This window comes from Akebia trifoliata, chromosome 5, assembly GCF_017979445.1.
Source record: "Akebia trifoliata isolate Shusen 1 chromosome 5, ASM1797944v1, whole genome shotgun sequence".
NCBI lineage: Eukaryota > Viridiplantae > Streptophyta > Magnoliopsida > Ranunculales > Lardizabalaceae > Akebia > Akebia trifoliata.
The window spans coordinates 31,577,841-31,595,014 of NC_141379.1; the positions used below are offsets into that span (position 1 = coordinate 31,577,841).

Sequence of the window (17,174 nt, forward strand, 5' to 3'; positions counted from 1 at the left end):
ATTTTGTAACTTTCAAAAATTTATTTAATCGATTACACAACTTGCTAGCAATATTATATGTTTCAAGACACCTACATTTGCTTTGGAATGTTTTGAAACTTCTCTAACCTATATCAATGTGAAAGGAAAATATTTTTATTTTAATTTCATTTTTAATACTTAAAATGAAAAATAATTTTGTATATTTTGAAATAAAACTATTTTTCATTGATTGTCGAAATGCTTTTGTGCTATTTTGGTTTTTTAAATAACCGAAACAACAAAACCAAATGAGATCCACACCGAATGGAATCATTCAGAAATGATTCATAGCCATCTTGGGGTCCTATCCAAATGGGTTGCTCAACGACTTCAGTTTAACAGACTGCTCTTTAAGTTCACCATATTCAAAAGCTGGACAATATACATAGGGCAGGTCTATAGGTGAAGAATATCAGTAAAATAACTTCCATCAAACCTGATTCAACATGTGCAAGACCAAAGAGATTCATTGGAGAGAGAAGAAAATTTCAGAACAAAAGCATAATCATTTTACAAAAAACTATGCTCCATATGGATTTGCCCCATTTTAGGGTCTTTAACGGGTAAGTGAAGATCATGAATGTTGAGCAATTCGATTCTATAAACTAGGAGGACAAATGTTTTTTCAAAGTTTCTTTGCAATCTGTTGGTAGTTTTTACTTCCAAGTCTTCAGAAGAAACTGAAAGTACACATAATTTCCCTTTTTTAAAAGGATAATTTATTGGTAAACGTTTCCTATGTTGCCTTACCCAAAGGGAATTATTTGAAGAAGCTTCGGACTGTGCCAGAAGCTTTAGCTCAATACCATATGTACATCTCGACTTCTCTTGGATCCAATAACATCAGCTGTTCAAGATAAGCCTGTCTCATTCAAACGGTCCAATGGAATTAAAAAAACTAATTTTATTAACAGAAAAAATATAAATTTGGATGAGAGCAGCCAACATTGCAAACCTACCCATGTGTGTGGACCATATATGCATTACTGATGAAAATTTTGACAAGCTTGGATTTTGCCCGAGAAGAAGTTTTTCAGCCTGTGCATCAGGGTTAGGTATTTCAATCAGTGAGAGTAGAGGGGAAACAATATAATAAAGAGAATTCGTGCACTATGCTCACCTGGTTGCACATTTATAATAAACGGTATCGGGAGAGTTGTATTTTCGTGCATTCTCAAACATCCTCTCGACATCTGCAACAAACATCTCAAAAGTAACATAATATTGCTCTGATTCCAGCCTCTTCAACATTGTCTTTAAATCTGCAATATCATGAACATCAATTAAAACACAGTAAACCCACTAGAACAATAATGTGGACTCTCTTTTTGATAAGGAAATTTTTAGGATCGACTATAATGTTGAGAATGAGTTCTCTTATAAATTTTTATTTGACCATGTAACTAAGTGTAGGAAATCAAAAAAAGGGGGGAAAAAAGAAGAAAAGAAAAGAAAGCTTAATGAACAATAGATACTATTTCTGTTGGCATATTTACACAAGAACAAAGCACTTCAATGAATCCAATCCAGTTGACCATAACTGGAAACTTGAAACCATTCTATGAATTTAAGTCAAGAGTGTGAATACTGTAAAACAATGCAGGCTCAAAAACAACAAAAACAAAAACAAAACAAAAAAGAATAAAAAAAACTGCAATTTCAAAATCTAATAGCTTAGGGTGTGTGTTGCTACTGTACTTCTGACACTACCGAGCTAACTGAAAATATCTTGAAAATTAAATATGCAAATTATATGAAACAAGCAATCCTAATTGGTTTGAGAATAAATTTGGAAAGTTTGAATTTGCAACAGAAATGGAGAAAATATATAACATGTCATTAACATAGACAACACCAGTACATACAGCTATCTTACCAATGGGGTCTTTGATGATTTCATAATAATCAGGCACTTCCAGTGAATCAACTGGTTCCCTGAATGGCCAAGCATCAGGACAGTCATTCACCATCTGTTTACATGGAAGGATAGACTAGTTAATAAACATTAACCACACATTTCCAGAAAAAGAGTGGCTTTTATGGTATTCCCCAGTATACCGAGGTTACGAGCCCAACACGGCATGGATATGGATTATTTACTTAATAAGGAAACAGCCAACAGTGGTATGGAACTAATTTTGAAGTATCTAGGCAACAAAGGTTAAACTACCCTTTTCAACAGGAAGGTAACATTCTGAATATTGAAATAATATTAACTAACAAGATTAACGTTAAATCTAGATATTCCATTATCACTGTTTCTCATCTTGCTACAACAGAGAATTTTACCTGAAAATTTATGGAGCTCTTTTTCAAAGCTTGATGAACTCTGATAACTTAGAATTTTATCTTTCTTTTGGATGCACGCTATTGAGCTCATGGTCTAAAAACTGGGACAAGACCAAGTCAACTCAGGTGAGTTGAAATGGACTCAGAGACCACCGAGTGAGTTTTGCACTGTGAATCAGTCACCTCATTGACTGGTCTAAAACTGTAATGACTCGTGAAAACTTTTGAAAAACTAGCCAAGTCAGATTCGTTATTTTTGCAGTATCTACAAATGATTCTAAGATTTTAAATGTTTGTGACTTGTATAAAATGAGATTTGAGATTGCTGAATCTATTAATCCAGATAATAATAATAATAAAAACAATTATTTTTAAAATATGTACACATATTTTTCAACTTATGTTAGAAATCAATTTGAACCAATTTGGGAGTGTTTTACTCATCCGAGTTGGATCGGTTGAGCCAAAATAGATTCTGTGGGAATCAATCCGATCCCAAAACACAGTCTTAAAACCATGATGGAGCTACTCTACTTGTCATGGATTGGTATATGGAGTTAAGCAAGGAAATAATTAAGAAGCCACTAACTGTTTGGAGCAGACAGCTTCACCAGAAAGCAATTGTGACATGCTTTAACAATGCAACTTAAGTTATTCTAGCTTGGAGCCAATCCCAAATTAAGTTCAGAATTTGTCGCCTTTAACAATTCCAACATGTCATACTTATGCTTAGATCACTCCGAAATTTGATGAGCATGATAGTTGCCTAAAAATTACTCAACTATCTCATTGTAGGGGTGGCAATGATTTGGGTTCAGGATGGGCAAGGATCAACTTGTACCCAACCTAGTTTGAACAAACAGAATCTCACCCTGACTAGGGCCCAATAGCAAAACACAACCTAACCCCAAACATATAAGATCTGAATCCACAAATTCTGGTTGGATTAGCTTACCAGCCTGACCCAAACCATTACCCCCTATCTCACTGTGAAGTGTCAAGTTTAGATAGCAGCTGTCATTAATTTGTTTAATCTTAACACAATGGAGACACTTTAACCAGACCTGGCAGTAAGTACCAAAAAAGAAAAAAGAAAAAAGGAAAGACAATCAAGAAACTAGCCTTTAGAAGTGCGCGCATGAAGATATTCAATGAATTGCGATTGGTGGCACTGTTTGTGGAAGCATCAGGAGTCCACCCAGCCTCTCCTGTTGATAAAAAATTGTTCCCTCAATTTTTGTTAGTATACTAAACTGTATCTAAGTTTTCCTTTTCAGTTCAATGGGTAAAAATGTGTTAGGAGAGGCTTATTTGAATTCATCAATGGCATGAATTCTAATATAGCCCTATTTATTGTTGCATGTGTAGGGAAGTTGGGTGTGGGTGACTGCGTGTAAGGGTGGGGGGCAGGAGAATTTACTGTAATAAGGATTCTGTCCGCTTTATCAATTACAAATTTAATCAAAATCTATAATTCTGATTTCCACCTATTATCAAGGTTTTTAAAGTCTTGATTGACTCCAGGAAATGTCTTGGTCAGGAGAAAAACTAAAACTGTCTCAACTGAGACATTCCGAGACAATCAGAAACAATCCCAAAAGATTGAATGCTTCGGCTCAAGTTTCCTTCCAGCCTCGATCAAACCAGAATGTTTCGGTGGAGACACTCCGAGATGGTATGTAACTTTTAAATCTTGCATATAATGACTAGGCATTGCAGATCTGCCAATGCACTTCAGTATTCATGGGTGTGGTAAGAATAGTGGGGGGGGGGGGGTGTGTTTAGGATCTTAACCACATAAATCCAAAAGCATGGATCCACCCAACATTCAATGTTAAGACACACCATGGAAGAGAGAGAAAGAGATAAGCTACTTACTCAAGCCAGGAATATCCTCAAGTTTGATGACACTGTTTGGAATACCAACTTCATTCTAAATGGAAAAGACATTGATGAGAATTAGTATGTACCAAAAGAAACCTCTACATATGATATTGTTTATTTTTATTTAACACACAATTTTTTTTTTAAGATGTTAAACAACCCGATAATACCTGAGAGCATCCAGGTAACAAACAATAGTTTTACCTTTTGAAAATCAATTCCTGGGTACACAATGTGACAGTTAGAGAGTTCTCTAATCTTTTTTTCAAGTGCCTGCCATACAAACAAATTGACAAGAAGAATTGTTTCAGATCACATCAGATTATTAGCACCAACTAACTCAAAACACATAACTGGAATTCGAGACGCCAACAAGTCAGAGTTCATTACCTGGATGGAACGTAAGGAAAACTAAGCTTGTAAAGGATACTACGTACAAAATTAAAGAGAAATATATGTAAAAAAATATTCAATCAAACAAACAAAATTCTCAAGGTCGACAAATTAAAATAGTGGTGACCTCATTCTGCAAATAATACCTCTGCAGATTCTGGAACCCCGGAAAAATCAGAAAAAACAGAATTATAGATCCATTGTACAACTGAAATCATCCAATTAGAACCAGAAGGTATGATTCAATGACTCCAGGCTTCTAGAGATCTGCATGGATGTCTACTTATCATTTAAATGTATAAGGATTTCTTCTGATACAGGTTTCTCTAATACCCAAGTTCTTCCCCCTGGTGATAAGTAAAACTACGGTTCAAGGTTTAAGGAAAATGAATTTATTTTGTTCGGAAAAAATGGTTCCTGGATCTCAACTTGGAAATGGACATAGCAGCAATGGCTTCAGCAAGCTGGAGCTGGACAGGGCTGTTGAGTGTTGTGTTATCCACCTCCGCTCCTGAGTGTCACGTGCTCACGTATCATGCACCAGTTCGACCCATGACCCTCTTATATTCGTAGTTGCACCTCTCTCCATCAGATCGGTCTTTTGGGGTTAAATGGTTGTCAACATGGTATCAGAGTGCTAGGTTCGTATAGGTCACGGGTCCGAGTCTCCTTGAAGAAAATTTTCACCAGAGGGGGAGTGTTGAGTGTTGTATAATCCGCCTCCACTCCCGGGTGTCACATGCTCACGTATCGTGCCCCAGTTGGACTCGTGACCCTCTTATATTCATATTTGCACCTCTCCCCATCAGATTGGTCTTTTGGGGTAAATGGTTGTCAACAAGGGCATCCATACCCAAAAAGTTAAACTGTTGCATTGACTACTTTTTTTGCTTCCGTGTGGTACAATGGTCAATAAGATAGCATGTGCACGTTCTTTTTCAACTTTATCAATCCATAATAAATACATAAGAACACTATTATATTGAGCAAGCAAAGTTTATTTTTAACTCTTTGTTGGTGGCTTATAGTTCATAAATCAGTACGTGATAACTTCAGATCAATTTTCTTTTCGACAAGTAAATTGCTGCAATCAAGAAAACAAATATATTAAGTATGCGAAGCTTGTTTTTACCTGCCGTTGCTGACGGGTCACAGTTGATAAATTTGTGTATGGAAACTTCGGAAAAAGTTTGCATTGCATAAGGACAACTCCATCATATTCTTTAATATACCTGAAAAATCATGTAGTATTATTTGTTAATTTAATCATAACAAACTAAATTGAATCTGCTAAATTCATGAATTTAGGCTGGAACAAAGGTCCTATCAGCAATGCCATTAATGAATTTAAAAGATGAATCTAGTTGCATAATAACAGTAAGTTTTAGTAATGGAATCTCGATTCATAAATTTATTCAAAACTATTATACTTTGAATAGAAATCAAAGTGAAGTGCTCTTCAAGAAGGGAAGAACATTTCTTAAGAGTTTTGTATTGGCGTGTAGCAACCATCATGAATCAATTTCAAGAGTAATGCCATAAATGCCTAATATAATGCACAAGACATAACATGAACTTCCCAAACATACTTCTAAGGGAAAAGAAAGTCTAGGTAAAGCTTGTAATCATACCCTTGCCATTTATCTTTCTCCAAATCAATCTCCTCCGTAAAACCCTATCAATGCAAACCCAAAACAATATTTAAAACAAAATCCATCCCATTCTGGAACAGAGTACATGAAAGATTCTATAAGGGTACAGAGAAGGAAGCAATAATGTCAAACAGCTACAAGAAGCTGGACATGAAAAGATTGAACACCATCCCCTAGAATAAAGAGGAGCCAGCAGGCATCAGCAATTTAGTCAATAGATGAGAGACAAAGACAAATAGAGTGTTGGCATAGAATAAATTAAAAGTTAACAATAGGTAATACAAACAAACACAAGCTTTCTGATGCTCACACCATGGTCAATAAGTTGGAGTACAGGTTTAAAACGGTAAGGGAAAACTTTGGAAAAAGAGGGGAAAAGATATAAAACATTAAAAATAAAAACAAAAATTATGAAAAATATGTGTGTGTGTGTAAAATACATTAGACATTTATTTTAGGACTTCACTATATTTTTAGCAAGAAAACATACTGTTGAATATCTATCCATGTTAACAAGTTTTTCCAAATAATTATACATGTAATGATGCTAAAAAATGCTTAATCCTCAACATATCCTTATACTGTTGAAAAAATTTAAAACCATAACATCAAAGCTATTATCATCAAATCTCATATTTCTAAATTTATGAATTATCAAATCCTATATTATGTATCAAATCTCACATTAAACAACATTCATGGACCAAATCACAAACCATAAGGCCACAAAAAAGTGTTTATTTTATTTTGTTTTAGAAAAAAAAAAAGAGAAAAAGAAACTTGTTTAAAATGTAAAAAAATGCGTCTAAAACATAAAAAATGCAACTTTCTCAACAAACAAACAAAAAACAACTCTCTTTTTAATTTAGAGGTACAAAACGTGGATCCAAAAAAAGATCTTCAAAAGCAAATGTGGTTGAGTTATGACACTCCAAAGTGCTGCTGAAACATATTGATCAAACTACCAAGTACAATCAAAAAAGAAAAACACAAAGAAAAAGTCACTTAGAAAACCCACACCTGTTTAGCAAAATATTTAACAGCATTATTATCTGCACAGGTCAGAAAATGAGTGAGCCCATCAATGTCACGAGCATGCTGTTTTAAGTGATTCATCAATCTGGTTCCATAGCCCTTTTCTTGTTCACCTACTCGGATTGCACAAAAAGCTATCTCCCCAAATTTTTGACTGTAACATTCCAAGTCAGTTGCCATTACAAAAGAAAAAAAAAAGTGGAAGAACAACTTGAAACGATTGCATTGTTTTGATATCCTAATTTTATGAAGAAATGTTACTTATAGCATGTGAAAAGCATCAATGCACTGGGGGGGGGGGGGGGGGGAGAGAGGGGGCAAGCCAGCCAAAAAGTTACAAGCCCCAAACCACGTCATAAAGCAAAGTATCGGTCTTGCTAAGAAGCAAGATCGTTGAGAATCCTGAAGGCTGCTAAAACACCGAGCCCCAATCCTGATCTTGTTAGTTGATGTTCATGATGACAGCAAAAACATCAAATGGGTAGCTAAACAAAGCTTACATACAAGACTAAATGGTTTTGGGAATCATGAGAACCGAATGAGGGGAGGCATGTACTAGACCAGGACAATGTCTACAAACCGAATGATATGCAGAATGAAGCAAACAAGTGTGCAGGTTAGCAAAGAACAAAGGACAACAAGATTAAAAGGAAAACTTTCAGTTAGATGTTCATCCCTTGCTGAGTTAATACTTTCCCTCATCAGCCAGGAAAGAACAAATGAAGAAGACACAAATGGCTGATATGACATGATGACTACTTTACCTGATATATGGACGATATGTTATGCCACCAATGACCTGATTACGCCTGATAATCATTACAGATTTATGGTTTCTGCAATAGATCACACATGAAAAAGTATTTAAATATTAAAAAGAATTGAGAATAGAGTAATAAAGTGAACTGCTGGAACTAAGAGTCCACATATGTATGAGCCGCAACAATGAATCACAGTTGAATATTGAACAGTCAACATTTTCATGGGAAAGGTCATCATCAACACAATCAAAGCCTTATCCACAAAGTTTTGGTTGAAACAACATTTTAAACAAACTCTTTTGTCATTGGAGATATACCAAATATCTCAAAGCTCCTATTTTCTCAACAGTACTCTGCTGAACTAGATACCAATTCACTCCACAGACGGATCCCACTGAAATGGTAATTAATCACTGCTGATCACTCAGAAAGAGTCGCTGAAACCCATCAACTGAAAAGTTACTTGAAAAGTTAGAACAAACAATTTAACACTGAAACCAAAATAGAGACAAGATGTTTAACATGACACTACAATAAACCCAAAAAAAAGACATCACCATCATCATCAATGATTTATCCCAAAAACCTAGGGTCAGCTGAACGAGTCTGGTTCCTCTATTCACTTCTAAAGCCACATTTCTATTATTGCAAGTGTTTGTATCTGCTTTTACTACCTCAATCTACATTCTTTTGGGTCTTTCTCTCATTCTTTTAGAACCTTCAGCGTGAATGTTCCTTCTAACTAGGGCCGTAATCAGCCTCTGTTGTACATGATCAAACCATCTCATTTGACTTTCTCTTAGTTTATCACCCTATTTGGGCTACTCCATATTCACAAATGTATTCATTTATAATTTTATCTTTTTTGGTCTTTTCACTCAATCTATTAATATGTTGCTTCTTGATCAGCCAAAATCCAGTGTAAAATCATAGCTGCTACTGCTGTCTTATAAAAATTTTCTTTTAATTTGATTGGGGTGCATTGGCCACATAGCACGTTAGAAGCACACCTTCACTGTGACTATCCTACTCTAATTATGTGGGCAGCATCCTCCTCAATCTCTCTACCCTTAGGTATAACAGAATCGAGCTAGCCAAAATGGTCACCTTAGGGTGGTTCTTGATCATCAATTTTTACTGGCTGTTCTTTTCCATGGGTGTCATTACCAAAGTTGCACTTTACATATTCTATCTTCGTTCCACTTGCTCTAAAGACCTTGGACTCCAAAGCAGCTCTCAAGACTTCTAGTTTTGTGTTGACTCCCTCGCTAGTCTCATCAACTAACTCTATGGGATTTTTTTTTTTTTTTTTTTTTGCAAATAAAATATACCAAGGTACTACTCTTGAATATGAATAGTTACTTCATCCATAACTATAGCAAACAAATACAAACTCAAAGTCGAATCCCTGAGGTATATCAATTGTAAGTGGAAACTCATTTGTCTCCTCACCATTTGGAACTCCTTTCTTTCCCAATACCCAGTAAAAATCCCAGATGAAAAGTTTTTCCGAAGTCGATAAAAATCATATGAGAGTTCTTCCTCTTTTTTCGAAGCTTCTCCATCATTTGTCTCAGTAGAAGATCTCCATGATGGTTTGTCTCCCTAAAAAGAGGATTATTCCTCTTTTTACTAAACTTCTACGATGATGTCAATAAGTTTGATGCCCCGATGGTTAGTACAACTTTGCATATCTTCTTCATTCTTACATATGGCAGTACAATATGTTTCTCAATTCATCCAACATCTTTTTAGTCGAAGTATTATTAAACTAAGTTAGCCAAGACAATCCAATACTTCTTGTGGATGAATATTATGCGCAATTCATAGATCCTTTTTACAGCAATTACATTTTTTATCATTTCATAAATTTTATCAATATTTCTAATATATAATTTTAAAAAGTATATTGATCGACTTTCAATGTTGATCCATATATTTCCACCAAAACATTATAATTTTATGCATGGAATTTTATTATTTCGATCAATTCATAAAATGAATAGAGATTTTCATTGAAATATGTCTATCAAAAAGAAATTAATAGTTAAATTTTGTATCAACCTTTGTGCAAATGTGTGTTTATATATGCTATGGCATGTGCATCTTCACTGGGGTAAAGGGGGTAAAAGAAGAAAGACAATATAGTTGGAGGGTATTTATTGAAAAATTGATAGGCATTCTTCGAAAGTGGGTAGAAGAGAAAAGCACTAAAGTTAAGAGTATTCTTGAAAGGTGGGAAAAGAGAAAAGGCAATAAAATTATCCTTGAGATACTTCCTTTGTGGGGGATAAAGATTGGGACAAAGGGGAGGCACAACCGTTGTGTTTATTATTATTATTATTATTATATATGTGTGTGTGTGTGTCTGTAAATTTCCAGGCAACATGTCAAAATATAATAGTATGACACCTAACACTATTTAATTCATAAGTTTTCCTTTCTCTAATTTGTGTCAGCTTGTAGATATCTTTCTCACACTATAGCACCTAACATTCTATAAAGGTCATCATATACCTAATATAAACCTAACACAAAAAATCAGCCCATTCTGAAACTTCTAACCTATATAGGACAAAGGTGTTGGCTCCGTAACTTTGGCTGCCGAACGGGATCCATATATATATCCCTAGCACTCTTAGACCAACTTGTGGTGCGAAAGCAATAATTAAGTTAATTATACCTTTAACACTAATTATGTTAATTATATCTTCCCCTGTCACTTATTTTGTAAATAATGGTCGATCATCTAATTTCATATCACTGACAACTTCATCATTCAAGTCCATATCTACTATAATACCCATGGTTCGAAGTTACATTTTGTTTTGGAATGTTTGGCAAAACATTCTCATTTTTTGAAATACCGGAATGACACATTGCAAATATCGAATGTATCAAAATATTTCAGAATATTCTGCAAAACATACTGAAACATATGGGTAAATACCATTTTTTTAAACGGAAATATAATGTTTGGATGGTTTCAGAATGTTCTGGATTCTGGAACATTTCCTAAAGCATATAAAACGCAGTGTTTTGATACCAACTAACCATTAATTCAAGTTCTTTTTTTTGGTAAGTCAAAAGTATTATTAAAGGAGGACACAAGGTATCCTCAAAAAGGAGTACAAAACAGCATTAACTTCTCCTTGCACTTACCATATCCCACCTAAACATAAAATCCTCAAAAGAAAAACCTCTAAAATCTCTATTTTACTTACACCAAAGGAATCCATTACTTCTTTTTCGTAACCTATAAAATTCATCTATTCAAATTAAAAAGATTTTTACAACATGATATATGTATACATATATATGCATCAAATGCAACGTGTCGAGGTCTTTATGTTTATTTTGGAATGTTTCAGAACATTTCTAACATGCATTGATGTGAAAAATGTGATTTTAAATACTAATTTTCATTTTGAACACTAAAAAACCGTTCTACAATATTTTATGAATAAAAACTGAAATTTAGTGATTTAAAGTGAATGTTTGTGTTCCATATCCAAAATAACGGAACGATACTAGACTTTAAACCTTGATTGGAAAAACAAATTGCTAATAAGAAATAATAAATACAAAAACAGGGAAGAGGGATGGAGGGAGGGGGAGGCTAAAGGCTAACTAACTCCCCAACTTGACAATGATAGAGAATCTAAACAAAATGACTATATCTTACGAAGAAGATGACAGTGGATAACATCATTCAAGCAAACAAATACTGCATTCTTTAACCTTCCTAAAATATTGCAGATGCACACCTGTCCATTACGAGACGAACGATGTATTCCTTGGGCATTTTAGGTAGTTGTCTAGCATAGACATTCTTCAATCCAATCAGCCTGGGGGGGGCAAAAAAGAGAGAATAAATCAAACTGCCCAAAAATTACAATCCTTGTGAACAAGTGAAAATTAATAATTCTATTGGTAGTTCCTTACCCAAGGTATAAAAACAAATGATACTTTTTTTTAAAGGCACATTTTTTAGATTGTTCTATGTGAATTTGAGGAAAAAAATGGATACCAAATCAAATGCTCGTTGATTCCATAATTTGCTGCAACGCACACGAACTTGATTTTTCCTGCTTCCTCCTATGAAAAATTCCAAAAAAGAAAAGGTTAACTCCATCACATCAAATGATTTATACACTGAAAATTAATTAACACTTGTGTAGATTAGCTACATGATTTAGTAAAATTTTGTCAATAAAAAAAATGCTTCATACTTCTACATTTACTTCCATTCTAAATTAAATTTTGTCTGCCTCATTTCAAACTACTTTACATGCACTGGACACTGCAATGTTCCTTTAGCATAAAAAGATTTCGTCTTGAGAAAATGGTTGAAGTACCAACTAAAATATAAAAAGGACACGAGCCCATTAGGTCAAAGGTGACAGAAAAATTCAAGAGAGAGTATTCTGCTCAATAAAACCATACTTGCAGTCTCCACTGCAGCATTTTATTAAAAGGCCAAAGTTGTTTCCTTTACACTTGTTGAACTAGTGAAGGAATAAATGATGCGTGGATACAAAGATTAAAACTCAAGGAAGAGAAACTTATAAGTGGTTAAACATAAATTATGTCCTTATTTTTTGGCAATGTAGAAAAGCATTTAGTGGATTAAATAGGAAAATGCAACCATAATTAAATCAACACCACCATAAACAATGGAAATGCACTAATGCATAATTCGACTTTAAAGTATTTTAAGGCTTATGCCTTGAGACACTCCTAAAGGTGAGGCTCATTAAAAATGCCCATAGGAGCAAGGAAGAAACATAAAAACAATTAAAACCTAGGCCATAGACAACTTAGCATGACGCATGATTTAGGCTTATGTCTTTCGGCCGAGACGTTTGCGTCACATTATTTTTTTCTTTTTTCTTTTTTTGAAAGGTATATTAATTGGAAAAAGAAATGATGGTCAAGGTGACCATCCTTGACCATCTACATACGAAAAGAGATCCGAAAAGAGTATTAACTAGCCCACTGGCCTAAAATTGCAATTAAACAGAAAATCTTTGAAAAAAAAATACTATCTTAAACATCTTGAAAATTTTGCATCGAAATAATAAAAAAAATTCCTCTTCTTTATTTTTTTTCTCATCTTTTAATTATTTGTTGTGGTTAGCATGCAACATAATTGGAGCATATAGAAATAAGTGCGAATGTAAAATAGTAATACATGCAAAGAAAGTTTGAATTGATTAAGTTAGTAAATAAATATTTTATAATATTTAATATTATTATTTTTTTGATAAGTTAAAATTTATTAGAAAAGACGGGGACGAGAAATCCCATAGTACAGAAAAAAAGAGTACAAAACAAAGACAAAGCAGCTACTCTCCTAAATTACAAACAATATCCCATCTTACTACAAAATCCTCAAAGAAGGACCCCTTAAACTCTTTAAAAGCCTTTCCCCAAAAAAGTAACAGCCCCAACACAACCATTTTGAAAAATAGTGTTTAGTTATATTTTTGCAATAAATATAAATAATTATCAACTATATATAAATATAAAAGATTATTTTCTTGTTGAAATCAATAATAGTAATATTTTATAATGTTATTAATATTATACATTAGCATTAACGTCCTTTATAAATTTTGTATTACTAACATAGGGATTAATACTTGGAATTCAAATTTGTGGATTCAAAATTAGAAATTTGGGAATATGTGGTGTCCACCTTAACTTTTCATATTTTTCAATATAGTTATATTAGTTATTTAAAAATTTTGTGCATGTGAGATTTATGTTTTGAGGTTTATGTCTCGAGCCATTAGCTAGTTGAGCGCTAAGGAGTGAAAACATTGGAAGGAACTAACTAAAAATTTCTAGATATTCACACATACTCAAAGTTGGATCAACTGTTGAGAGCCAGGGAGTGAAAACATTGGAAGGAACTAACTCAAAATTTCTGGTATTCACCCATATGCAAAGTTGGATCAACTACTGATTGAAAGCAGGAATGCGCTCCTGTGCACTTCCTTTTGCTACACTGGATCATCAAGGGTAATTTGGAGCTTCGCCACAAATTGCGAAGGCTCCTCCATATTATGGCCTTTTGGTTGAGCAATATCTGAAATGTTGAACATTATACTTAACATAGGATGTTTTAAGATATGATCGAATGGTTAGAGAGACCTACACAAGATCTTTTGTTCTTTTCTTGTGCATGTTTGAATCTTGAAAATGGCCATCATTTCTTTCTTTACATAATTTTTCACCTTCGATCCTTTTAGTGAAATGTTTTATATTCTTTAAAAGATTTTTAAAAAAAGGGTTGCAAATAAAGGCACCCCAAAAATTTATTAGGACACCCATTTTAAAAAAACACCTGAATATTTTTAAAAAGGATTTTAGCACCCTACATTATTTGCCCCCCCCCCCCCCCCCCACACACACACACAAATCTATTCTTCTTCTTAGCACTAGGCATCACCAAAACATCCATCCACCCTCCTTCTTCACCACCAGCCACCACTACTTCCACTGTAACAGTTGACACCCCTTCTCTCCTCTTCCTCCCTTCTCATCACCATAGTACAAGAATCTGAAACTTGAAAAAAAATAAAAAATCAAGTCTGTGTCAACAAGAGGCTGTCGACATAGACTAATTTTTAATAAAAAAAATTCAATGTTGATAGGTACCTGTCGACCAAGGTTGTTAAAAGTGCTAAGCGGTAGACCCCCTTCAGGCCTAGGAGGGACTTAGGCGACAAAAAAAACAAGTATCTCTTTGTTTAGATTTATTAAAAATAATACAAAAAATAAGAAATAGGAAAAAAATAATGACAAATATGAAATTGCCAAGGCAACATCAACTAATTACCAAACTTGCAAGTCAACTAAATTAACAAAAATCCTCTAATCTGAATTCACTATTGTATTCATCCTTCCAATTGACAAGGGCATTGTCACCACCACCACCATCGTCGTCATCTCCCTCCTCCACGTGAAAGTAGGCCTTAGCTTTCAACTTTGAGAAGTCTTAGAAATATAAATACTAAAAAGATTTTTTTATAAAGCCCTCAAAGTTTTGGTGAATATTTTAAACATTCCTATGTTTTAAAAATTCTAATAAAACATCCTAGACCATGGTCTTTTTGAAAAGACTAAAGAAAAAAAGAGTTTTTTTATTTTTTATTTTTTATTTTTATTTTTTTTAAATCCTGCTTAAAGCGTTGGGCGCCTAGGCGGCAGCTTTGGCGCCTAGACCCCGCTTTTGACAACCATGCTATCAACATTAATCAAGCAAAGTCGACACTGTACTTTCAACACAGACTAAACCTTTTTTTTCCTGAAAAAAAGAGAAATAAAATGCAAAAAGGATCAAAAGTTGGACAAATTAGGATTCCATTGTTTATCTTTGAAGGACATTGTGAATGATTTTCCATAGTTTGGGATGTTTTGGGTAAAAGTCCAACTCCATCTATATCGCCACAGATTTATGGGGAAGAGATAACGGAAATGTGATTATCTCCTGCAGTGTTTATCGAAGATCAAACGGCCGGAAAAATTCCCTAAAACCATGGTTCATTGGTAACTTTGAAAAGGGAGAGGAAAAGAGAAGAAGATAAAACAAAGGCGGGGTGCTCAAATACTCAGTAAAATTTTAAAAAATTACATATTTCAAATGTGGGGGGGAGGGGCTCAAAAATTTGTGGGGTGCCTTTAACGCGAGCCTAAAAATAAAATAAAAAGATGACAGTATATATTAATAATAAGTAAGCTTTGATAACAATATTAATTGGCCATCATTTAATTGAGGTTGCACAAAGCTAGACACTTGAGAACACAATTATTTATTTTTAGCTTAAAATCTGTTAATTTAAGAAGACTTGGCTCTGGATAGAGTTGAATGGAGGAACATGACTTGTCTAGCCAACCCCAATCATTAGGATAAGGCTTTGTTTCGCTGTTGTTGCTGCTGCTGTAGTTGAATCTCATCTCGAGGCATTGTTTCAATCGTTGGTTGAGACAATTCTCAACCAAAATATTCCAAAACACTCAATGTTACATATCGATCTCAGACGATTCTTATATATATCGGCCCATAAATTCGGATATCGTAAGCCATGGCTATTATTATAATAAATCTGCTAAATTATCCATTGTTTAGAATCAATTTCTTGTCTCTGGTAAGCTAAGATTGCATCAAGCAACAGAGGGTACAATACAACTAATCATAAAGAACAGAGTTGAACATATAAAGTACCAATCTACTAGCCAAAAATAATCCAGTTCAATCTAATTCTCAAAATTAAGCACACAACACAACTACATTTTCAACCAGGCAATTATGATTCCGTCAGTTCCAGTGAATCCCAATTCAAAATCCACGATCCCAAAAACTAAATCAAACAATAAAATACCAAAATCCAATTTTTTTACCTGCATCATAAGGCGTTCTTCCCTTGCGCAATAAGCTCCAATGTTCTGCACATTATCTACATATATCCCCTTCGTTGAATCCTCCTTCACCACAATCCCCGAAATCGAATCCATTGGTGACGAATCCGAAGTAACCGAGGTCGAAGAATCGAATTTCAGTAAAGAATTATCAGACTTCAGCTTACAATTCCTCGAATTCGATCTGTTCTCAAAAGCGTTCTCTTCTTCATCATCGCCAACTTCTTCTTCCGAACCTCTTTCGCTCAAGCTTTCGAGCTCATCGTTAGAGGTGAGAGTACCGTCTAGAGCATCAGAGTGTGAGTATGGTAAGGGTGGGGTTTGCGTTTCGACGGATCGCTTGCGATTACGCGCAGAGGAGCAGATCGATGCAGAGGCCGAGTGAGACTGAGATGGAGATCGAGAGCTCCTAGAACGAACTGATGCGGCTGAATGTGATTTCATAACTAGGGTTTTGATACGAAGTTCGATTGATTAGTGTTGGGTTGGTTTTGCAGAATGGTAGAATTAGGGTTTTGGGAGCAGAGTTTGCAGAGATTTTACGACGCGTATTTGAATTCGAACTGAAGGAGAAACGTCACGACTCTTTGCCCATGATTTTGTCGAAAATTACGGGTAGGAAACCGATAGCGTATGGTACAACTCGTATCGGTGGGCCGAAACATGAGTATCGTTATTTGAAGTGGATGAAATGACCAAAATATCCTTTAAT

At 34.5% G+C, this 17,174-nt stretch overlaps 1 protein-coding gene across 2 annotated transcripts; it reads right to left on the reverse strand.

Moving 5' to 3' along the window:
- Window positions 1-529: 529 nt before the first annotated feature.
- On the reverse strand, window positions 530-17,096 carry LOC147402213 (histone acetyltransferase GCN5-like). 2 transcript variants are annotated; one of them, XM_086443787.1, is made up of 14 exons: window positions 16,445-17,096; window positions 12,066-12,133; window positions 11,803-11,883; window positions 8,039-8,110; window positions 7,260-7,428; window positions 6,219-6,262; window positions 5,720-5,819; window positions 4,399-4,467; window positions 4,189-4,243; window positions 3,433-3,518; window positions 1,898-1,991; window positions 1,142-1,283; window positions 981-1,059; window positions 530-868 (listed from the first exon to the last, which is right to left on the reverse strand). In XM_086443787.1, the coding sequence occupies exons 1-13, from the start codon at window positions 16,904-16,906 to the stop codon at window positions 1,005-1,007; spliced, it is 1,497 nt and encodes a 498-aa protein (XP_086299913.1). In that variant the 5' UTR covers window positions 16,907-17,096; the 3' UTR covers window positions 530-868; window positions 981-1,004. The 2 variants fall into 2 exon arrangements, with proteins under 2 accessions (XP_086299913.1, XP_086299912.1); XM_086443786.1 differs by having other exon boundaries at window positions 530-883.
- Between the last annotated feature and the right edge of the window lie 78 nt (window positions 17,097-17,174).

Bases quoted from the DNA above. Each gene is read 5' to 3' on its own strand.
- LOC147402213 (XM_086443787.1), bottom strand. From the start codon at position 16,906: ATGAAATCACATTCAGCCGCATCAGTTCGTTCTAGGAGCTCTCGATCT. The intron at 11,884-12,065 runs GTATCCATTTTT...TGCCCCCCCCAG, and splicing joins ATCAACGAGCATTTGATTTG to GCTGATTGGATTGAAGAATG. The intron at 7,429-8,038 runs GTAAAGTAGTCA...GGAATGTTACAG, and splicing joins ACATATCGTCCATATATCAG to TCAAAAATTTGGGGAGATAG.